Source organism: Poecilia mexicana, unplaced genomic scaffold (assembly GCF_051168715.1).
Source record: "Poecilia mexicana isolate PSO_F unplaced genomic scaffold, ASM5116871v1 scaffold_20, whole genome shotgun sequence".
Lineage (NCBI taxonomy): Eukaryota > Metazoa > Chordata > Actinopteri > Cyprinodontiformes > Poeciliidae > Poecilia > Poecilia mexicana.
In genome coordinates, this window is record NW_028263389.1 from 18,175,932 (window position 1) to 18,201,098 (window position 25,167).

Consider the following 25,167-nt stretch of genomic DNA (forward strand, 5'->3'; position numbering starts at 1 on the left):
CCCAGTTTAAAAGGTACCAAGAAGCTGCCAGTATTGGTCACCATTTCAGTGCCTTGGCCTTTAACTTGTAGTTTTAAGCCCAACATCAGGATCACTGAGATTCAACGTCATTTAGTTTTTTTTAGGCCAGCGTTCCTAATTAGGGGCGGTATCTTTATTATTACGTTGCTTGTACTGAATCAGAGATTTTATGATGCACCTCATTCATGAAACACCGTTTTTGGTTTAAATAAACTATTTTTGGTGAATCCTAGAGTAGGATTTTGGAAAATAATAATAAAACTGTCTGCTGTACATAGAGTAAACAGAACTCTAAGCATTAACAATGTGCTAAACATCAAAATGCTCTTGCTGTAGCCATTTTAGTTACGGTCCAATAAATGAGCTGGGGATATGGGACATTTTCCTCTAATTTGTTTATTTTTTTTTACCTTGTTTTGACCATATCTGTTGCCATTTTATACCCATAAAAACCATTTGCTCACGTGTATTTAATCAGTGCTTTTACTTTTACTGGTCTATTATGGGTGTAAGCAATCATAAATACATTTAAATCTCATTGATCACTTTTGTTGTGCACCATTTTCTGTGTATTATGTTTTGGACTCCATTTCTGTTGACTGTTGCTCTGATTAACATTAATGCCAGCCGACTCTTTTCAAAACCTGTAACTATAAGTGGCCTCCTGCTGGTAGATATTGATTATTGCAGCAGTATTTTGTGGTTTGTATAAATTTGCTTTAGTCACCAAAACAAAAGGAATTGATAGGTTTATAGTCGGTATAAAACACCTTACGGCAGATGACTCTTGACTAAGCAAAACTACTAAATTACGAAGGGGAAAAACAAACTTTGTCCTTTAGGCTCCATTGAGGAACAAATAAAAAAGAAATGGTTCCAATTTTAGTGGAATTTGTTCAGAATATCACCCAAAACATTAAAGGTAATTCATGGTGACATTAGCGTCACCTGCTGGCCTCGTTTGGCAGTTTTGTGTTTTCATCTTGTCTGTTTTTTCCCCCAGAGGAAAACAAAGTGATACCCAGAACAGTGTGCAATTTAAATGTTACATTTTAGTTGAAACAGCTTCCTGGACTGGACTCCACCCCCTGCTGTACAGGCAGTTAATTAAGCTGAGGTAAAGATTAGTGCTTTCTTTGTTTAAAATTTAAAATGTTACGATAGAACACAACAACATTTGGCACTTAACAACAAACTCTGCGAATGAGAAGTGATCCAAAAATCTCAGATCTCCCTCACCGACTTATTGCACAAGCATTTCATAGCACAAAAAGTACATATAAAGTCACATTGATTACACTAATCTTGCGGCGACTACACCATAAGAAAGGCGGACAGAAGCACTTTTACACAGCGCTGGACCAAGTCAGTCCACAGAAAAAGCTGCAGTACATAATATATTAATACATCTTTTTTTTTCTTCTTCTTAAATATACTCTTAAATATTAGACTTTACAGGAAAAAAGAGAAATGAAAATGGTTACCGGTACATTCATGACAAACATTTCATCCATCAACGGGGGGAAGTACAGGAGGATTTGGCGAGACGAGTCTTATAGATCGTGGCCGAGTCGCTCGATCTCCTCGATGAGGAAGTCGATGTCCTCGAAGGTAGCAGCAGGGTTGGAGATCACCATGCGGAAGAAGTTCACCTTGTCGCCCTGCGGCTGGTAGCTGACCATGGTGGTGCCGTACTCCATCATCCTGGCTTTGATGACTGGAGCCACCTGAAATCACACAAGGCTTCATAAATATACACACACTACGTCACCAGAAGAACTCGGGTCAGAACTAGCAGTCAATCGATTAAAAATTCACACTCTAGCAAACTGATTAATCACGATTAATCAATTAATCACGATTAATCAATTAATCAGGCCTAATTTTGTAAGCTTGAAATATGAATATGCACACAGATGTGGTTCTAATAGGAATCAATCAATCAATCAATCAATCAGTCAGTCAATCATATTTCACAAAAATGCACAAAAATAGAAGACAGGCAACAACTGAGGAAACTGGCAAACATAAAATATTTTCAAATGTTACAAAATGTTCACTGCAAAAACACAAAATCTTACCAAGTATTTTTTTAATCTAGTTTCTAGTACAAACATCTTAGTAAACTTGAAATAAGACAAAAGTAACTTACAAGTAATTTGAGTAAGATGTAAAGGCTTGTTTTCAGAAAATAATTCCTTAATATTGATGCAAAAGTTCCATTGGCAGATTATTTAACTTTCCTGTGTTATAAGTTAATTTATCTGCGAAGAGAACAAGAACCTGTTCATCAAGGAATTATTTATTTAAAACAAACCTTTACATCTTGCTAAAAAGTTCATTTTAATTTAGTTTGTCTTATTTCAAGTATACCAACATATTTACATGAACTAGACCAAAATTATTATGGTTGTAAATTAACTCTAAACAGGTGGGGTTTTAATCTAGATTTAAAGGAACTCAGTGTTTCAGCTGTTTTGCAGTTTTCTGGAAGTTTGTTCTAGATTTGTGGTGCATAGAAGCTGAATGCTGGTAACGTATCCTCGGCTACAACTAAGAGAAACTTACTCTAACACACATGCATACAGGTCGTAGAAACTTATTCAGGGGAAAACTGACAGATAAGATTTTACTTTCTAATTCTTGGGGGCCCCATCCCTTTTTCTGATGCCGCTCTGGGCAACTGCCCATATCAAAAACCGCCACTGGATGCAGGTTTTTAAATGATTAGGAAAATGTTTCATTGTCTCAAGTCAAACATGTTTGGAGATTCTCAGTTTTTATATTTAGGAAAAGTTTAAAGGAAGCCATTTGTTTCAAACATTCATTTAAAAGCTCTTCGTTCATTTCCTAAGGAATCTGTGCGATCAGGCGATAGTCGCTTGTCCTCAACCAGCCGAGCGAACGGCGTAATTCATGAGATGTCGAGGTCACACGCACAGCAACGCAACAAAAAAATTTTCAAAATGTTCAACTTTCATGGAAAATTTTCATCTTTCGCTGCTGTTCGTCGCTCCCATAATGCACTGATGTGAACTGCTTTCTTTAATTTTTATAAACATTAAAAATTAAAGAACATCAACATTTAAAGAAACAGTCCAGACATTTTACAGAGTATTGAAGCTTATAAAAGCCATCCCCATAAAGACAACACAGAAGAAAGAGGTGACACATATTTAGACGAAAGAAAATAATAGAAAGGCACCAAAACGTCTTGGTGGAAAGTGTCTAGAATCATTTGATAACGGTGTTGGACTTTTTGGGTGTCTTGTTTTGTCTGTTTTTCCTGCTTATTTTAGTCTGAGAATGAAGGTCATATAGATAAATCCTAACCTTTTTAAAGAAACATAACATCCTGTTAGCCAAAGGTTTGTTTAAAACGTTAATTTTTAGTTTGCTAGACTCGGTTAAATCGTTTACAGGTGTTACTTTAAGCCCCAGCCGTAAAATAATAAACTTGTAGGTGATTTACTTCAAAAAAATACGTCTTTTGACAATTTTCCAGTTCTTCCCATCAGAATAAATCATTAAAGACGAAGATGAAAAGCTCCTCCGGTCCAGGTTTTCTCCTTACAGCCCTAATCGTTTAAAGCTACATCATCCCTCTAGACACAAAGCCTGTGGAAAAGAGCAAAGCTGGCGACTGACGCACGTCTGGTTTGATTTCAGGGGGACATTAGGAGAGGAAACACCTGCATGTGCAGAACCACCTCCATTTAAAGGCTATCACAGTTTATTCCTCATACAAAGTGTTTTCTAATGTTGGGTCTTAGCAGTCGCTAATTATCAGGTGGTGTGATTGTGTCTGTGGACGTGAGTGACGGGCTTGTTGGGTTTGGAAGGTGTGTTGGGCAGATATGGCTGCCTGGCCTCTTATCTCAGCTCACCCACCTTGTGAAGGCGCTTCTTCTTCTCCTCTTTGTCCTCCATGTAGCGGATCCCCGGGGGGAGGTACCAGAAGCAGACGTTGGTGTGCTGAGGCTGAAACAACCAGGAATTAACACAAACATACAAACACTTCCTCTGGCTCAGAATTACCAACTTTTACCAACCAGATCAGCTTTTATCAGACCATCTTTTAAAGTAATAATGAAAAACGTTTACATAAATTACCTGCAGGTATATCTACATTAAAGTGCTGAAACGATTAATCGTATTAGTCATGACTGATCATTGAAATAATCGTCAACTACTTTAGCAATCGATTAATCGTTGACAGTATAGAAATAAAGCCAAAACTGTATAAAAAAGAAATATATTTTACATTTAAGATGGAAAAAGATTAGTCTGTTAACAGGGCCGGCCCAAGCCTTTTTGGGGCCCAGATCAGATTTTTATTTTTGGGCCCCCCATACCAACATGTTTTATTGTTCTAGAGCTAGTTTATGTGTGTAACATACCTGCCATCGTTAGCATCATTTGTAATTAGCTTACATCATACCAGTGGCTATAGCTACTGAGTTTAACCAAAGAGGAGTAATAATTTTTGGGTATTCAAGTATAATTGTCAACTATTTGAAGGTAACATCATCTGATAAACACTAAATTTACAGAAAACAAGTTAATAAGTTCGATATCTTATATTTCCCCCTCAGCGGCAGCAACCATCAGCAGGAAGAGGATATTCGCTTGGTGCTCTTGGGGGCCCCCTGGTGGTGTGGGGGCCTTGCGACTCACCCAGAACTCATCAAATGGCAGTTTTAGCTTCACCTGATTCAAATTCTGTAAAAAGTCTCCTAATAAATAAATTTTTCTGTCCAACTATTAACTAATCCAAATAATCAACAGAACAGCCCTACACTGTATTAATGTTAAGTCAAGCAGAAAAGGCTGAGATTTCAAAATCAACAAGATTTTTTTTTTATATTGTTCTTGATCACAAAAAAACCCAGAACAACTAAAAAGAACACAAATATGATGCTCATCAAGACCCTTTAGACCGTATTTGTGCAATAAGACAAAAGTGGAACAGTTTTGGAAAACGTTTTGTTACATCTGGCATAAAACTAGCGTAGCATTTTAGAAAATAAACATCAAATATAGCAACATAAATGTCACAAAAACTGAAAGAAATCTACCATTACATTCTTCTTCTTTTTGCTCTTAACTGTATCTTCACTCATAAAGCAATAAAGTATAATAAAAACTTGAGCAAAATTTACATTTGTTCGTTCATTGTACTTCCATTTGGGTTTCTACTGCTTCTAAGATCAAATGCTTAAAAAAAAAAACACCCAGCTGTTTCTTAGCGATTTTTTGAAGTCTGGAAAATAAGCCGACTCAAAAACTTTCCGACTGCTAAGCCACATTGCACAAGCTCTGTGTCGTTACCTAGCAATCTCAGCCAGGCCCAGTCCGTTACCTAGCAACCAAAGCAGAGTTCCAGCACATTTGGTCAGCTGGTTTTACCGCTGTATGAGCTGTACAATGGCTGCTGGAAAAGACAAGTGTTCTGTGGTTGACTTTCCATCCAGAAAACACTTGCTACATTCTTGTTAAGTGTACAGGAGGCTCTACTAATGCTTTTCAAACATGTACGGTTGTATAATTGCACATCTGTTTGCTGCTATTTTCACGTGCGAGTGTAAACGTTGAGATTGGGGTGTTGCCAGCAGCAGCTTAGTTGGATCTAAAGTGACACGAGGCCCTAAAACAACTCAAATAAAATTAAATCTCATTATTTAAGAATGGTTTTGTATCACCCAGAGATGTATCCTAATCTGTCCAAGGAACCACAACGGGTCACTTTTAAAGCAGCTTCAGCATAAATCAAGTATTTTGTTTAGTTGATCTTCCCTCAGAGCTCCTAACTGCTGTTTTTGTGGCCGCTGACTGCCTTCGAGTGGAAAAGCATTCATTACCGGCAGCCGAACCAACCAAGCAGACCAGCCTCGTTTACACAGCTGGGCCGGTCCGGTTCGTTGTACTTTCAGCCTCAGATTGATCTAATGGCTCACTGGGGGGTAGGAGTCAAACCAACACCTGGGTCATTGCCCAAAGGACGAGGCTTTTCCGGATCACACTCCGATGCTCTTCGTCTCTTTCCAGGCTCAGCAGGGAAACAAAAGGCCTGGACATTACAGAGCCGCCATTATGAACGACTGTAGGCGTCCAACACGCCGCTCCTCAACTTAAAACCTCCACATATGTTTGTGTCATAGCTTAGCTTCCAGGCAGCAGGCCATTCATATGCATATCAGCAATTACAGGCTCTTATGCTAGCCATTAACCATAATAGCAGCACATTATACCGCAGGCTAGAGGTAACAATGGCTCCCATCCAACACAAAGCTGGAGCCAATCAAGTCACCAGTAATGACTGAAAGGTAAAATGGAGCCGGACGGAGGTTTTCCTCACCTTCCCATCGAACACCATCTGGTATCCTTCTCTGTCTTTGATTTTGTTGTACAGATACTCCGACAGCTCCAAGCATTTGTCAATCTGGGCTTCGAAGCCGATGGTTCCCTGTTGGGGAGAAGATTTGGAGGTTCAACAAAACGTTTGGTCGCATCAGCATTTTTCACAACACTTTCAACAAACAAACTTCAAACGTTACTTTTGGGGGGTATTTTTATGTCAAAACTAAAAGTAGAGCATAATTAGGAGTGGAATCAACAACATGTGTAATTTTCACCATTTCTACAATAAAAAACCCTACAAAGTGTGGCGTAAAGCTTTACTGCAGCTGTGCTTACCCCCCTTTACTCTGATACCCATGAATAAAAAGCAGTAAAATCAGTTGAAGATCATAGTTGTGGTTTATATATTTGCAGCTCTGTAAAAAACTAAGAGCCCGCTGCACTGAACCCATTGAAAACCTCCTGCTTGTTCCACCAAATACTGATTTCTGAACTCTTACTGAGTTAAAACATTAATATTGTTGTTTCTAAAGGAATATTAACTTATTTTCTTTGCATTATTTGAGGTCTGAAAGCTCTGCATCTTTTCTCTCATTTCCTGTAAATAAATACTAAATTTTTGCTTGGAATTTCAGAGACATGTTAGTACTTCATAGAATAAAAGAAAAATGTTAATTTTACTCAAACATAAACCTATAAACAGTAATATCAGAGAAATTGATCATATTAAATGATCAGTAAGTTTTCTAGAGCTGAATATATTTACTTTGATACCCATATATTAACGGGTATCAAAGTAAAGTACAAATTTTATTGTAGAAATTTTAAAAGTTATACATGTTATTGAATAATTAAAATAATTTTAAATCTCTGAGGATCTAAGATGATCTAATATGTTGGTAAAATAAATAAATAAAATGTAAAATGCACTTTTTAGTTATTTTATTGTAGAAATTTTAAAAGTTATACATGTTATTGAATAATTAAAATAATTTTAATTCTCTGAGGATCTAAGATGATCTAATATGTTGGTAAAATAAATAAATAAAATGTAAAATGCACTTTTTAGTTATTTTACTGTAGAAGTTTTAAAAGTTATACATGTTATTGAATCTACTTTATAATGATGTTCCAGCAATTAATAATTATATAACTAATAATTAAAATAATTTTAATTAAGATTAATTAAAATTAAATTTTCATTTTAGTTCAAATTAAAATGTATTTAATTTAGTCTAAATTAAGTAAATTTATCAAAAAAGAAAAGTTATTTGTAAGTTAAACAATATAAAATAAAGGAAAACTGTAAAAACTCAAAATCTTACAAAGTATTTTTGGTCCAGTTTTTAGTGCAAATATCTTAGAACAGTTGAAATAAGACAAAACTAATTTTAAGTAACTTTTCAGAATGTTATAAAATCTGGTTTTAAGTCCTTAATATTGATGAAAAAGTACTGGCTCTACTGACAGATTATTTAACTTACAGCATGAAAAACAATATTTTGTAATAAGGAAAATAATCCTCCATTGTTTTCATCAATATTAAATAATTATTGACCTAAGTTAATTTTGTTTAATTTCAACTATAATTAGATATTTGCACTAGAAACTAAACCAAAATTACTTGGTAAGATTTTGTATTTTTGCAGTGGAAAACCTGTCAATGTTAATAACTGATAAAGTTATTTTTATCTATTTATTAACAGTTAAAGTGTAATTTTTGAGTGGCTGTGTTGCAGTAAAATCCGCCGTGGCTGCAGTATTTATAGACCTTCGCTCTCCACATCAGCCAGAGTTTAAAGATGTCCACATGGCGTCCACACTGCAGCGCTTTGTCCCCGGTGTCGTAGGAAAGGTCGTAGTGTTTGTCCTGCTGGAAGAGGTAGCAGGCGTGCATCTGGTTGCAGCTCTGCATCAAACCCTGCAAAGTCAAACCCAACAGGTTGCTCAGCATCACCTCCAGGAACAGGAACAGGAAATGAAAGAGAGGCTGAAGGGGCGACCTCCTCTCTGACGAGCAGGGCGGAGCACTGCAGGGGGACGGACATCATTTTGTGAGGGTTCCAGGTCACAGAGTTGGCCCTGCGGTCGGTAAAACAGGCAGTTGGGCATCGTAAACTCTCCGAGGATCTACTATGTTGGTAAAATAAATAGAAAGACAGACGGTCACCTCTCAACACCGTCCAGTTTCCACCGGTGCCTCCGGGACATGAGCAGACTCCCTCCCCACGCTCCCTGTTGAGAACACAACCCAACCAACTCATCGGTCATTTAGCAATAAAATCAACCAAAAAAATAAATAGTAATAATAAATAAAAAATCTGTGTTTTTTTGGGGAATAATTTTAAAATTAACAACCTCACGGATGTTGATAAACAAGAACTGGGAACGACAGTTTAAACTTTTTGTGGGTTAAATTCACATTTGCTTTGTTTTTGTTCTTTGATTTGTGTCTCAACTGCTTCTAAAAACAACTAGTCAGTCATTTTATAGCATTAAATTAATGTTTTTTGGTGTCTGGAAAAAGAGCCTTTTCAAAAAAACCCTGATTGTTAAGTCACGTTCAACAGGCACTGCGCTGTTACCTAGCAACCTCAGTGGAGCCCAGTTACCTAGCAACCTCAGTGGAGCTTCTGCTGCTGTATTATTCTTCCTTGAACAGGTTAGGATACAAAACATGTTCATTTTATGTTTCTTAGAGAGAAGAGAGTCTGCTTTGAGCTCCTTTCATAATGAGCTGTTTTAGGGCATCTTGTCACTTTAAATCAAATTAAAATGCTGCTGGCCACGCCCCCCAACTCAATGATTACACTCGCATGTGAAAATGGCTGCAAACAAATGTCTTTGAAAAGCAGAAGTGGAGTGTCCTGCACAACCAAAAAGAATGAAGCCAGGGGTTTCTGGATGGTAAGTCAACAACAAAACTATTGTCTTTTCCAGCAACAAATGTACAGCGCATACAGCGGTAAAACCAGCTGATCAAATGTGCTGGAACTCTTCTTGGGTTGCTAGGGAACTGCGCAGAGTCCGTTGATTATGACTTAATCACCAAATGTTTTTCTGTGTTTTCCAGACATCATAAAACATTAACTTATTGCTAGTGTCTTTTTAGGCACTTGTGCTGTTTTTAGAAACAGTAGAAACCCAAATGGAAATGTAAAAATGTCCAAAATGTGAATTTTGCATAATATGTCCCCTTTAACAGAATCACAAACACTCAGGAACTCTGACTTAACATATATGGCTTCAATTCCCCCATTGGCTAATACATCAAGCACTTTAGGGACAAAATGAGGCCCATGTCCCATTCTTGTTGCTCAAATTGGACAAAAAAAAAAAACAAAAAACAAATATTCAATCCAAAAGATTAGGAAACTATCTATGTTTTGGAACAGTGATGTCTTATTTCTCAGCTCCCTGATTGTTCATGGCATCCAAAGTTGCTTCTATTTTCTTTCACCAAAGAGCCAAAAAATTGAAACTCAAACATAATTAGGTGTTTTCTAGTTCCAAGAGTCCAAATACACATGAAGGTTGGAATGGATGAAGCATGAAAATGCAGCAGGTCTAAGACAGAAAATTCACCAGTTTAAATTAAATGCCTCAATTCTGCAAAGAGCTGTGGTCAAATATCCAACCAGAATTATGCCAGAAGTTATATGGACACAAAACACTGTGAAGTTTCTCTATGGAGCGTTAAGGGACATTCATCCAAACAAAACATAAAACCAAATGAAGCTTTCCCCCATTTCTAAACATTGTTCAAGTTGTCTGAAGCAAAATCACTTTAAAACGAAGAGTCCAGATGCAAATATTAAAAGCCAAAGTGTCCACAACATCTTTCCAATCAATCTTACATATACTATTTTTTGACATTTTAAAAGCCAGTCTATTGATTGTAAAACTGGCATCGATTGTTTACAATTTCTCTGATTGTTTTCATCGTTCTTTGACTTATTTCTAAACATTCCCATCGTTCTAGAAGATAAATTACATTCCAAGAAGCTGCTTAGAGGAAAATATTGATTTATAAGCATCATACAAGCACACGCTAAAACACCCATAAATCACAGCTTCATGATACCCAAAGAATAAGTTTTTTTTTTTATGGTTGCTCGCAACATGATAGGCAAGGTCATTTGTGTCTCCTAATAGAGGCGTCCCCTGTCAGGACTGCTTCACCTCCATTAACAGATAGAGTTCCTCGCAGTGATGGCGACGTCAGGGGGAGGAGATGATTTACTGCCTCTGCTCCAGTTTTTCTAATCTCCAGTGTTAGAGAGGAAATGGCTTGCTGCCTATCTGGGTCAACCGCAAGCAGACGGACATAATAGATTTGTCCGACTTTAACTAAAATCACCTCCAGAGACACACTCTGCGTCACAGATGTAAAGAAGCAAGCAGCTGAAAAAAATATTTAAATATGTTTTTACTGATTCTTAAATGCTTCAAAAATCCTCTGTATTGCCTTTGTTATAACTGAAATAATCAGGTGGGTTACAGTAAGGTTTTCAGTTGACAAATGGCTGCCTTCACACTGCAGCCTGAAGTGACCCAAATCCGGGGTTTTGCCTTAATGCGACCAGGATCTGTTATTTTCATGACAACCTGACCACCACAGGTCGTTTGTTTTTTTTTGTTTGTTTTTTTAGAAATGTGACCCAGGCCACTTGGAAATGTGGTCATAAATCATAAACGTATCTGACCTTACTGCACGGTTACGTCGCATTCATCCGACCTGAACGTCATTGATACTCGACAAACGTCACTACTGTGCGTCCTGATACGCACACGCGGGAAGAAAAACAACAACCATGGCGGAAGATAACGAGGATTAAGTTGTTAATGTGGTGGCTCCGGTTGGATAACCACTTTAAAATCGTAAGATACGCTCCACTGTTAGCATCTATGTTTACTTCCACAAACACTGAGCGCGTCTTCTTCTTCTTCTTCTTCTTCTTCTTCTAACGGTTGGCAAATTTGCGCCCCCTACTGATTTGCACGCTCAGTAGAGGGCGCAGTCTACTGCGCATGCGGAACATTTTCAGATCGCTTGTGGTTCACACTGAGATCACGTACAAGTCGCATATATTTGCAGAGTTGGTTAGTAACTAGTTACATTTACTCAATTACATTTACTTGAGTACCGTTTTTTGGAAAAAAAAAAAACTTTTAGGAGTATTTTCACTAAGCTGTACTTTACTTGAGTAGCTTTATTATGCAGTACTGCTGCTCTTACATCAGCAAAATTTATGGCCTTTCTACCCACTGAATGAAAAAAATTCACCAGTCACACACCTGTTGTTTTTGTTAAAGTTTCCTAAGTTTTTTATTGAAAGAACACAATTTGGAAAAAAAAAAATATTTTGCCTGATTTAGTTTTCTTGGACAGCTACTATTTTATTTTACTTAAGTAAAAAAATATGTTGAAGTAATGCTACTCTTACTTGAGTAAAATCTTTGGGCACTCTGTCTGCCTCTTTATATGTGAAAATGTGAACAACAATGGCCAAAAAAAAAAAAATCTAATTTCACAAAAATCAGATTTGTGTTACTTCAGGCTGTGTTGTGACCGTAGCCTTGGATACCAGAACCAGTTCGACTCACATCCACGTGGAACCAGACGTTGTACTTTTTGCAGATGTCAGAGATGGCGATGAGCGGGTCAAAAGCGCCGTACACTGTTGTCCCAGCTGTCGCGCTCACAAAGAACGGTACGAACCCCTGAGGCGGAAAGGACAGACAACGTTACCCGCTGTAACAACACGAGTCCACATTTCTTTCATTATCATCATCAGGGCTGTTTCAGTGCAACAGATCCCATAAAACCAATGCAGTATGAAGCAGGAGCCATCTTTCTATGGCAGGGTTGTGAATGGGGTACCTTGTGTTTCGCCTCCAGTATTCTCCTCTCCAGGTCGGCAGGGATCAGTTTGCCGCTGCAGAGGAGAAAAACGCATTTGGGTTTAAAAACCGGATAAAACAGATGGATTACATGTGCAAAAACATAAACTTTGCACTTAATTGTCCAAACTATCCTCTTTATTTTTAACCTGTTTAATCGGTCTAATTTTAATCTGTTTGATGTGTTTTTCTTATTGTATGTTGTTTTTAAGTTCCTTGTATAAGCACTTTAAATTATGTTTGGCTGTTTTATAAAATTGCCTTTCCCTTTAAATGAGGGATTTTTTCCTTCAGCTCCTTCAGACTAGCCAGGAGCAATCAGCAAACACCTGGTGGAACTGCTGAGCTCATTATGGGAGCTGCTTCTCAGTGAAAATCCCAGTAAAAACATTGCTAAAGGGTTAATAGAGGAGTCATATGTTGTGATGACTTCCTGAAGGCGAAGTTTCTGAAAAAGCAGGAGCTTCTTAAAGAGACAGAGGCCCAATTCAAGCCATTAAATTGCTAAGTTAAATTTGATATATCAAGCATTTTTAAAGTTAATATAGTTACTTGATTATGTTATACAGGCCACTATGTGGCTAGAAAACACATAAAACTTATTCTTTAAGATTTTGTAAAACCTTTATAAGACCATTATGAATGAAATTTGAGACCTGTATCATGATGGAAATATATACATAGCAGCGGAAATACAACATTTATGTACTTTTAAAGTGTTTTATTCAATCATTGGCCATTGCATGTCTCATATCTGGACTGTAGTTGCCCACCCTCCCAGAAACGTGAGTCTAAGTCCAGCTGTTTGGTTCTGGTAGTTTGATTTAGTTTCAGACAATAGACTTCACCAATCTGGACTTTCAGAATTAACCTAGCCTCGTACGAATTAGCAACAAAAAAGAATCAAGCAAAAACAAACATTGTCCACCCAACTGGCAACACATTTACCCATAATACAGGAAAAAACAGCTGGCTAGTTAGCAAGGGTATATTAGCAGCTAGTTACCTCAACTGCCTCAAATTACAGAAGAGGTAGACTCAAACCTTTGCCTGACAGAAATGTCCTGCAGGTTCCCTATGAGAATATACAAAATTAAATTGTCCTGTCATGATAAAAATCTATGTGGCAAAAAAATTAAACCTACACATGACTCTGAACACACCACTGTGACATGGTGGAGGCAGTGGCATGCTGCGGGAAGGTTTTTCTCCAACAAGAGTAGAGAAGCTAGTGGGAGTTGACACGAAGATGGAAGGAGTTAAATAAAAGGAAATAATGGAAAAAACTTGTTTGAGGTTGTAAAATATTATACAGAATAAGATTCCATTAATTTCCATTCTGCACTGCAAAAACACTAAATCTTACCAAGTATTTTTGTCTACTGTCTAGTGAAAATATATATGTAGACTTGAAATAAGACAACAGCTAATTTAAAAAGTAACTTTTCAGCAAGACAAATAAGCCTGTTTTCAATAAATAACTCTTGCATATCGATTTTAAAAAGTACTTGTTGCACTGGCTGATTCTTTCACTTATATTGGGAAAAAAGTGAAATAATCTGCCAGTGGTACTAGTAATTTTCAGTAATATTAAGGAATTATTTTTGTGAAACAAGCTTAAATGCAAGGTAGTTTTGTCTTATTTTGAGTGTACCAAGATATTTACACTAGAAACTAGACAGAAATATGTGATAAAATTTGTGTTTTTGTGGTGTTTGTTGTTATTTGAGATTTTAACTGTTTATTAAATCTCCAATCAATATTTTAGGAAACAATCTTTGAAAATGCCAGTGAAAATAGAGATAAGGAAGTTCAGATTAAATGCATTTTACCATTCGTCTGCTTTGATGCAGATCACGCTTTCAGTCCCAATGCCAAGCGCCGCCGCTCCTTTTTTGATGGAAAAATGGCTCTGTGAGATGACAGAAACACAGCAGAAGCACCCGGATCAGGAGGCAGAATAAATCTGTGAAAACACACTCGTGATGACATATTTGTGTGTCATTTAATGGCTGTTGCGCTCACAGCATCGTTCAAAACGCCCTTTAAAGATGAAGGAGGTGTCGTATAAAGTGACAGATGCTCTCCGCAGCTTGTGACCTTCTGTTTGCTAAACATAATGTTAGTTTAAGGCCGGAGGTGTAACGGTGCTGCGCATTTGCTTTGTAGGAAAGCTGCGGCGAAGATGAGAACTGGGCTGGAAAATCTGACATTTGGTTTAAACTCTGCAGGAAGAGTGCATCCGTCTGAGTCCTTACGTGTTCGGATGTGAAGGCCACCAGTTTGGGGACAGACGACATTCCTTTCTCCTTCACTTCAGGGAACATCTTGAAGCGGGCCAGCAGCATAGCGTACATGTTGGAAATAGCACCCCCTAGAGGACAGACGGAGCAAATTCGCTCTGAGACAAAGAAAAAGCCTCTGTGGTTTTTTTCCATTAAAGGATGCTTAAATAATTCGTTGTTTATTTGAAAGTAAGCAATATTTAAATGTAACTCTCTCCAATTAACTCAATTTATGACAATACCATAACAAAACACAACTCTGGAAAAAAATTAAGAGCCCACTGCACTGAACCCCATTGAAAAAACCTCCTGGTTATTCCACCAAATATTGACTACATTTATTTCTGAACTCTTCCTGAGTTAAAACATCAGAATTGTTGTTTCTAAATGAATATGAACTTGTTTTTCTTGCATTATTTGAGATCTGAAAGCACTGCATCTTTTTCATTATTTTGACCATTTCTCATATTCTGCAAATAAATACTAAATTTTTGCTTGGAATTTCAGAGACATGTTGTGAGTAGTTCGTAGAATAAAATAAAAATGTTAATTTTACTCAAACATATACCCATAAAAAGTAAATAGGAGAAACTCATCATTTAATTTTTTTTCAGATCTGTAGCTGGTTTTATAAAAATGTCACATGAAAACAAATGATGCATTCTGAAAGAGCTGAAACTAAAGTTCAAGTCATACCAGGGACACATCTAAAAAATAAAAAATATAAAAAATGAAGAGAGAAAAGTGCTCTAAAATTTTGTCAACATCGTTTTGAACTAGGGCTGCAACTTGTAATTATTTTAGTGATGGATTATTCTGACAATCAATCGGATTAAAAATTGGCACATTCTGCACATTTTTCATGTAAGCCTTTTTATAGAAAATTAGAAATGCATTAAAATGCAAATACTAATAATTCAATTCCTGTTTAAAATAAGAAATTAAACATTTTACTGTCTGAAATGTAAGAAGCATTCACTTAGTGCTTAATGGGGATTTTACTTATTTATTTTTACATAATTTGAACCAAGTGAAGCTATAACCAGGCCACTTGATGAGTTCTGGTAAAGAGTATTTGTATACCCAGGTTTTTTTTTGTCTTAGATGTAAAATATATGTATTGTACAGTTTTGGCATAGTTACTGCTCTGAGAATGTTGTTTTGTCAGCAAAATTTGTTGAGTCTGTATATTTTAGTGAGCAATTAATTGTTCTCTAAGTTAGTTGAAGATTTTTTTAATAATGGAATCTGATTAATCTGAGATTAAAGTCAGAGGTTGAAGTTGGAAAAAAGGCATAATTCTGAGATCAAAGTGAGATTTTTATTTTATTTTATTGACAGTTATGTGTATCAATTATGTTCAAGTTGCTGAAAAAAAAAAACTAAGAGAAATCAGGCTGTTTTTAAAAAATTGTTTTTAGGTTTTCGAATCCCACCCCAGGAGTATCAGTGGCCCCCTTCAGGCCCCTATGCAAAGCTTTCTGGATGCACACCTGGTCTTTGAGTGAAGAAGGAAAATCTCCTGTTTAGAGAACAATTTGAGCAAAATGAGTCTCTCTCACTGCCAGTAACAGTCATCAAACTTCATCATGTGTCACCAGAAGTGAGAGGGTGATGAGGGGGTTGTGGATGAGAATAATAAAAAACGATTTCATGCTAATTGCCCTTGAAACTGGTTCCCCTTATATCATCAAAATGCAAATTGACACATTACGACACAAACAGCAGGGTCTGTTTCACGTTTAAAAAAAAAGAAAAAGGCATACCGGGTGAGAAAATGCCGTCTCCTCGCCCGTCCGACCAGCCAATGATCTCCCTCATCTTCTTCAAGGTGACGTACTCCAGCAGCACAAACACAGGCGCCACCTCATAGGTGAACCTGCGTTACACAAGACTCGTCACCAAGGTTAAAAATAAATGTGGTGCAATTATGACTCATCACCAAGAGAAATAACAAAGATTTCTCTCTTGTCATTTTAGCTGGAATTGTGCAACCTATAGGAAAATTTTAAGAAAAGGGGAAAATTTGCTCTTAGATTTAGATTTTTAGAACAAATATGCATGTGTGGTTTATGAATCATACACACTGATATAAAAAAATAAATGTTTTCTCACAACTGTAACAAAACACTAGAGTCTAAGAACTTGTGAGCCTTTTAAACTTAAAAGTATGGCTGCTATTTAATCAAATATGCAGGCACTAATCATGGCATTCTTATTTTTATTCTGTTTTTTGTTTTGCTTTGTGTTGTTTGAACTTTTGCCATACGACTTTTTATTCTTTTAAAATTTTTAACTTTATATCTTCCTTTCAGATTAAAAAATTCGTTTTGTTTGTCATTATTATTATTCCCCTTTTTGGAAGAAGCTAATTTTTTCTTTGTCCTGCGTTGTAAGAGACACAATGTGACGTCACGCACGCAACTTCCTCCTGCTACTTTTGGCTAAAGCTGTCAAGTTGTCAACATAACTCGTTAACTCTTAATTGTACACATATAAAATAAAAAGAGATGCAGTGCTTTCCTACTAGTTGTCAACACTAAGACAACCAGATAAGAAGGTCGGAAAAAGTTTTAATTAAGAAAAATAGCGGGAGAGAGAAGTAGGTCAGTTATGCTAGCTTAACTTTGACAACCTTAACATGTAGATGTGCTGCGGAGTTCGGTGTTTAGGTTCAATTTAAAAAAAATATGGCGAGCAATACAAAAAGTTCTCTGACAGATCATCAGTAGAGAAGGTGTTTAAATTAGCTAATCGAGCTAATCTCCCACAGCTATATTAGCTTAGCTAATGGCGGCGATAGCTAATTTACCACAACGATCATTTATTAATAACCACAAAATAAATAACAAGCCTAAAAACATAATACTGTAACGGACTGAATGTTGTATTTTTTCTGTGGGAAACGAGTGCGTATTTACATTAGTGGCATTGTCAATTAGTTGCTATGCCAAGTCTGTGAGTAGCATAGCCGACACAGAGAGTGAGGGGGGGAAAGAATACCAGTGGTTTTGAATTATTCTTCAACTGTTTTTATGCGTTATTTCTCATTTGCTTTGCCGTACTGCGCTCAATTAATAATACATACAACTCCAGGTTTCATTTTGTTAACGGAATTGTTCTACAGCGGCTGTCTGGCATTGTGCGCATGCGCAAAATTTCCGGATAAAACAAAAACAAAACGTATTTATTTATATTTATTGTACAGATGAAAACTAGCCTTTGTGGCTAACTCTGACATATTATGTAATGTGAATGGTCCGTTTGAAATAAATACCCAATATTTATTATTTTAGCAATAGGTGGGACAATCCGTCGCACCTCCCAGAGCCAGAGTTTATCACCCCGAAAACACACATCCAGAATTAGCTTCTGATTAGCTCTGAATTTAATTTTAGAGCTAATTTTCTTCCCTTGAATCCTCAAGAGGATGAGAGGTGAATGGGGAGGGGTAAAAGGCAGAGCTGGGAGGGTGATTGGGTAAATAAAAAGCTGCTATCTGCCCCTGCAGACGCAGAGCAGGAAATGGAAATTCATTGTCATCGCTTTGGTTATCGGCGCTCAGAATCGCGCTGAGGCAGGCCGCATACTCACATGTTGGTGTTGGCCGTGGATGTGAGCCAATCGGCTGCCAGCCCGACCATGTCTAATCCTGTGGAGAGCTGATTGAAGTACCTGGGGTGCGCTGGAAAAGAAAGGAGGAGGAGAAGAGAGAGGGAGAGAAAGAGAGAGAGAGAGGAGGAAGAGGAGGAATGCAATTTAAAAGGCTTTTGTTTGGAAAACTGCATCAGAACTGTCATTTCAGAAATGCTTTAATTACAGAGCGGGAATGAAGATGCAGCGAGGCTTTCTGAATAATCCGCGGAAATGATGAAAACATTCACTGGTGCAGAGGGTGGTGCTGGGGTTTATTAAAGGGTAAACACCCCAAATCTGCACCACTGCTTCATAATCAAGCTTTTTATTCATCGATTCATTTTAAACTTGAAACATATAGCATTAGAACCACAACAGACCTCCTAAAATAAGCAGTAAAATGGTTATTGTGTGATCAAAACAGGCTGTATCCTTTATTTAAGGCTGCTGAAAGGTTTCTGATGCTGCTCCTGTAAACGTCACTCAGCAGAGAATAATGGACTTGGCCTATGAAGCCTGATTATTAGCCTATTATCTGCCGCCTGCTGAACCAGATTTACTGCGCCGCCGCATTTATCGGTCTGGTGGCCATGCAGCAGCAGGAAGAGGAGGAGGAGGAAGAGGAGGACATTAAAAACGAAAGGAGGACAACTTCCATGTTGACTGTCCTTCCTCTCTCATTTTTATTATTAAAAGACAGAACATTTATTCTATATTTTCTAGAGTTTTTGGTAAATACTTCTATAAATACATTTTTCTATTTTTGTTCTCTCTTTGATTATATATATATATATATATATATATATATATATATATATATATATATATATATATATATATATATATATATATATATATATATATATGTATGTATGTATGTATGTATGTACACATACATATATATTTATATTTTATATCAATATTTATTTTATATATATTCTAATTCATGTCTTTTATGTCTTTTTCCATTATTATTTTATGAGAGCTGAATTGAGCAGCTTTAGGATTTTATTGCAAAGCAGTACATTTTGCGACTTATTTTTTATTTTATTTTATGTTTTGCTTTAATATACGAATACATATTTAAAAAACTACCGATTTTTATAAATATTCCATTTCGTCATTTTCCACTATTGTTTACGTTTTACCTCAAACTATCATTTTAAAATGCTTCAGTCGGACTGCAGGCCTCCATCCAAACCAACCATGAAACAAAGCGGAACCATCCGCGCTTCTATTTCATTTTTAATGCGTAAAACAATAAACTCCAAACATCCAGGTGAGTAGAAGCGCTCACCTGTTTTGATGGCGTATTTGAGAGTTGCGCGGCAGCTGATCAAGATGTCATCCAGCGTGGCCGGCTCGTCCTGCAGCTCCCAGTTGTTGAGCTGCAGCAGCTCGTTGGGATAATGAAAATCGATCACTTTCGTTTCCCGGTCGAACGACTCGACTATGTAGGCCATTAAAATATCCACGACCTCCTGCAGGAAGGTCATCGTTTTGGTGTCTCCGTCCAAGGCAGGCAGCAGGTCTGAGACCAAAAAACATTTAGAAAATCATCTAAACATGGAGGGATTTCTAAACACGACGAACGAGAAAAAAAATCCAAACTTAATCATTTCAGAATAAATTAGTCCTGTGGAAAATTTGATGCGTGCTTACATTTAAAAAAAGAAGCAAATATTTGTGTTTTCTTAAGATTTTTAGACTTCATGAGGAGATAAAGGTGAAGGTGACCTCTGAGGAAAAATAAATAAATAAAAAAGTAAACGTATTTTTCAGACTACTCACATCATGTATTTATTTGTTAACATTATATTTTAACTAAAATATTCACCTACAATAAATAGACCTGAGGAGAAGGTTTATTTTAAACGCTACAGTTATTTTCTGCTAAAAAAAAAAAAAAAGAAGGAAAACACAATAAAAGGTCTTAATTTCGAGTATTTGGTTGATTGAGAATTGAGAATATTCTTACAAAAACGTGAGTTTTTTCATAGTGAAATTAAACACTTGCAGCCGCATTAATTGGCGCAGTTTTTGCGCTGTTTACCTGTTGAGTAGAGGTCTGAGAAGCCCACATCGGTGCCTTTGGTGCAGGTGCAGGATTTGTTGCAGCCGCAGCTTCCCGCAGCGGTTTGCGGCGGCTGCTTGGCGGCCGGCTCGTTGGGTTTCTCCCCTTCTCCGACATTTAGCAGCGCTTCGGGGGAATAATAAATCCCAAAAATGACTCAAAAAACCCCACACTATTTTACTGAGATATTAACACCAGAATCGCAAACGTACCATATAATTTTGATCCAATTCCTCCGGATAATTTCTGGGCAGCTGCTTGGCACCAAGCCCTGGCTGGAAAACATAAAAATATTCACCTTTCGAATTATTTTTTAAACTTTTATGTAAAGATACACATAAATATGCTAGATTAGATTAAAAAAATGGAAGGCCAGAGACAAAAAAATAAATAAATAAAAAAATCCTCCAGGAGGAATAAGAAGCCACTCACGGGTGCTCGGGCTTTGACTCCCGGTGTTGGCCCCCGCATTTTCCCCGCCGAGGGACCAGAAGCCGTGTGATGCCATTTGTCGCCGGTGGTTAGGAGGTGCGGGAGGCGCGGGGAGCAGGCGCACAGCCCATCCACACGCAGCTGATCGCGGCCGCTGCGGCGCTGAATGTGACCGGAAAGCCGCCGCGCATCCGACTCACCGCTCCGTGCGGCGTGGGAGAGAGCGCGTCAAAAACACGAAACACAAAGAGCGTCCACAGGTGCGGGATGCATGGAGCTGCGTGTGCGCATAAAAATCCGCAAAAGAAAGAAAAAAGAGAACAGAGCGGCGCGTCTTATGTGCGCTCAGGGATTAAAATAGAAAACAAAACAAAAAACAAAGGAAGTTCTGAATGAAATGTTGCACCTTTTCAAACAAAGAAGAAGAAAATCAAGTGTTGATGTGGAGGGAACCAAACACAAATGTCTGTAAATACTCAAACACCCGCAGCCGCGCAGAAAATTTCACGTCAGCAAAGAAATCCCTGCGTGATTCACTTCAGGGTCATGACGAGCCGCGTTGCGTGGCGCGTCGTGACTCCGTCCACCCCCAACATTTCGTCCCCCTGGAGCGCCCAACTTACCCTGCGCACAGCCGCAGAATGCCAACTAATTCATCCGCAAGGCGATTGCGGAGCTTTTTCTTTTGACGACCGGCTGCTCTAATTGGCCGCCTCCAGAGGAGAAACCTGCAGGGCGGGGAGGAGAGCAGAGAAGCTCCGCTCAAAAACACAAAACAGTTCAAAAATATCCAGCATTACTCAGGATATATTTTACTTCAAGAGCTGCGCTCATTACTGCGGTTATTGAGCCAAAAATATCTGACATTTGACAGAGAAAAAGCAGGAGATTCTTTGATTTATCCCCACTATCATTGCTTCTTTTTTCCAACTTCATAAAAATGTAAATGATCCACAAGTGCAAATAGTTTTAGATGTACAAGTCTTTAAATGAACCCTTTATGGATTTATGCTCCACTCCAGATTGTTTGAAATGAGAAATAATGACATTTTTTCACATTTTCTATTCAGTGAATCTTCTAATTAGTCAGTTTTCGACTCAAATTTTATTTACTCCTTCCTCTATTGTTTAAAACTCTCATAAAAACGTGAATTAATCAGGAATTGCATATTAAAAATCATAAAACATGGCGCCAAAAATCTATATTTGTTTTAGTTTTTTCACAGACTTTTAAACTTTTTAAACACAAATCAAAGCCTAAAAGGTTTAAATTATGTAGAATTGTACTTTTATTTGAGTTTTGACTTAGATCATAGGTCTTATTTTATTTTGAATTTTAATGACTTCATCTTGAATTCTTATTGATTTATTCATAGTTTCTGATTCTAACTACTTTCACTGTTTCATGTTTAAATGTAATTTATCTAAATCAATAAAAAAATTTGCCTCTTGTCATCCAATGTTTTACCTTTTCGTGTAAACTCAACCTACTTCTAACAAATCTGAGATTTTCTCTTTTAAAACTGACTTAATCTGTCTTTTCTGAGGAAAATTTTTATTAAACTTTGTTGCCCTTGTCCTTTGAAGCCCAGAAAAAGCGGGAGTTGCTATAGCAACGTATGACTCAGCATTTTATTGGTCTCCGGAAATTAAATCACTTAATTTCATCCTTTTTTAATAAGTACAACTTTAATTTTTGAATGACTAATTTAAGAGAATCCTCCACTTTTCACACCATGCTTTTCAATGAATTGGACTTGGAAAACATAAACACTTGATTTAGCTAAAACTAGATTAGACACCCTTTAGTGGCTAACCAAAATAGGAATTTATGTCTCAAATTAAAAACACAAAAGAATGAAGCTGTAGTAAATACTTACTAGTAATAATAGTAGACATGTTTTTAGCATCAGGAGATTTTGTAAGTAAGAATAAAACTAAGAAGCTGAAACTAAATCTACTCTTATTAAGCTAGCATTAGCGCAGCTAGCAGCTACAGAAAGCTAACAGAGTAGCAGTTTAGAACTGGAATTTATTGTTTCTAAGGTTAAAGAAAATGCTTTCTCATGTTGATTATATATATATATTTTAGCATAAACAGTCCAAAACTATTCATACCTCTGGCAGATTTAGAATTTTGAAGTGACACAGACATCTATAAAAGAAAATAATGTAAATAGAGCAGCTCTTTTTTTTTATCTAAAAATTTCTGAGCTACTTCTTGCAGATTTTCAGCTTTTGCAGCCCATAAATTTTCAAGTTTTTTTCTAGAATTTTTTTTAGATGAATCCCAAAATTTCAAAGTCTTTTTTACATCTGCATTGGTCCTAATAAGTAGTTTTTTGGGGGTATTTCCTGTAAGCCTGTGTTGGGAGTTTCCTGACAGTCCCTGTGGGGTTGTTCCTCCTCTAAAATGTCACATAAAGGTCACAGGCTGAATCTGAGAGAAATTCACAATAATACAGTAAATCTCTGGGCATGGTTTGAGATCAACCTGATAAAGTATCTGTGTGAACTATATGCAAAGCACCGATAGAGAGAAAATAATATAAGATAGTTTAAGATGGGGTAATATGATGAGACTGCAAAGAAAGACATAATTTTAAAATACTTTATGTTTAAATTAACAAACAAGACATCAAGACAGCAAAACATAATAAATATTAGGCTTATTTTCCAAAGGTAAATATGTGAAAATTAAGAAAATGGGCATCAACACGAACTCTTTCCATAGTCAACATAAATAAATTTTAATTTACAACAATTTTATTACATGTAAGTTTATTATTTACAATCTATTCTTGATTCTCAGAAACCAGTGAAGCACGTCCTCCTGTGGGATCTAAAACGTTTTAAATCTGCAACAGAAGAAGGAGAAGGTCCGATATAAAGTCTGGCCCGGTTCAGTACTGCTTGATGAGCCTTCGTCTCTGCGACGTCTTCCTCAGCAGGTGCCTGAAGTCGTACGGATTGTCTCCGCTTCGGCTCTCCGTCGACGACATCCGTGGGACGGAGCGCCTGTAAACACAAACCCAACAGATCGCAGATGGTTCTGTAGATGGAGACTCACAAAACAAACAAAGCGAAATTACAAAGAGATGAAACGATTTGTGTTTTCATTTTGGTTATCATCTCTGACCATTTATCATCCAAACCGTCTATCAGAGACACCAGGCAGAGGTCGTTCCATAAATCTGTCCTTTCAGAACCTCAAACTTTAAAAATACTAATTTATAAACAATGTATTTTAATTAAATCATTTAATATTTTGAAATTTGTTTATATTATGAATAAATGACAAACTGCAAAATTGAGTAACAACGTCCAGACAGTCATGTGGCTACCAGTACAATATTTTCGTTATCACTATTGTGATAACGATAAAAGTGACGTTAAGAACTATTTATTGTTTTTTTTATGTATTTTTCTGACTGAATAACAGCATTTAAATCCCCACAAACACAGAAAAACATTCCCACTTCAAATGCTTTTCTTTTTGGGACACAAATCAAATAGATGAGTGTGATTTCTATCACATCACACCTGTTCCCAGTACGTCTCAGGATTGATTTTAAGATTCTTTTACTGGTTTTTAAGTGTTCTCAGAGTCAGAACTCACACTTTTGGTTCTTTCCAGTATTATGAAACCCGTTAGTGGAACGGTCTGCCAGAGAACCTGAGGGCTGCACAAAATGCCAGCCAGCTGACCAAACGTTTTGGAACTCATCTTGGTTGCTAAGCAACGGGGCTTGCCTCGGCTGGGGTTGCTAGGTAGCGGAGCTTGGCTCAGCTGGGGTTGCTAGGTAACGGTGCAGTTCCCATGGAATGCGACTCAATAACTGGAAGGTTTTGAAACAGATTTTCCAAAAACCAAAAAACATTAACTTATTGGCACAGTACAGATTAGTGTTTTTTGGTAAAGTGCTTGGGTTGTTTTAAAAAGCAGTTGAGACACAAATATAAGTATAATTTTTCTTAAACTTAGTTTTTACTTAGAAACTAAGTAAAAACTAGAAACTGTGGAGTACTCATTACGTTTACAAATTTAGAGCACACTTAGAAAGTCCAGAGATTACTTACTTACACTTATTTAGCAACCCAGAACAGAGATTAGAACAAACTTAGAAATCAGAAAAACTACCTTAGCAACTACGCTTTAGACTTCTGTTCTTCCAACCCAGAAAAGGAATTAGACCAGAAGATACTTACTTATACTTATCTACCAACCATGAATAGGAGTATCTAATTTATTTACTTTGGATCAACATTATTACATTATTTTTCTTCTTTTGCTCTTTCCTTCGGTTTGTTATTTTGTTTGTATTTCCTTTTAATTCCTGTAAAGCTCTTTGTATTGCCTTGTTGCTGAAAATGTGCTATAAAATTGCCTTTACTTTCAAAAAGGAAAACGAGGGTCTAACTGAGCCAGACCACCCAACAGACTTTTAAAATATT

The 25,167-nt window shown here is 37.0% G+C and overlaps 2 protein-coding genes across 2 annotated transcripts in view; both read right to left on the bottom strand.

Moving 5' to 3' along the window:
- Positions 1–1,058: 1,058 nt before the first annotated feature.
- gad2 (glutamate decarboxylase 2) lies at positions 1,059–21,594 on the bottom strand. Its single transcript, XM_014997356.2, has 16 exons — positions 20,713–21,594; positions 20,493–20,555; positions 20,260–20,406; positions 19,504–19,737; positions 18,165–18,255; positions 16,337–16,449; positions 14,544–14,659; positions 14,118–14,197; positions 12,266–12,320; positions 11,989–12,105; positions 8,552–8,616; positions 8,385–8,463; positions 8,153–8,302; positions 6,380–6,487; positions 3,913–4,002; positions 1,059–1,748 (listed from the first exon to the last, which is right to left on the bottom strand). The coding sequence occupies exons 1-16, from the start codon at positions 20,786–20,788 to the stop codon at positions 1,575–1,577; spliced, it is 1,758 nt and encodes a 585-aa protein (XP_014852842.1). The 5' UTR covers positions 20,789–21,594; the 3' UTR covers positions 1,059–1,574.
- Positions 21,595–23,309: 1,715 nt separating this feature from the next.
- The window catches only part of myo3a (myosin IIIA), a 60,457-nt gene continuing 58,599 nt past the window's right edge, over positions 23,310–25,167 (bottom strand). The window contains exon 35 of the mRNA XM_088001221.1: positions 23,310–23,730. Coding sequence (XP_087857347.1) covers positions 23,616–23,730 — 115 coding nt within the window. The 3' untranslated portion in view covers positions 23,310–23,615. The remainder of the gene's footprint in view (positions 23,731–25,167) is intronic.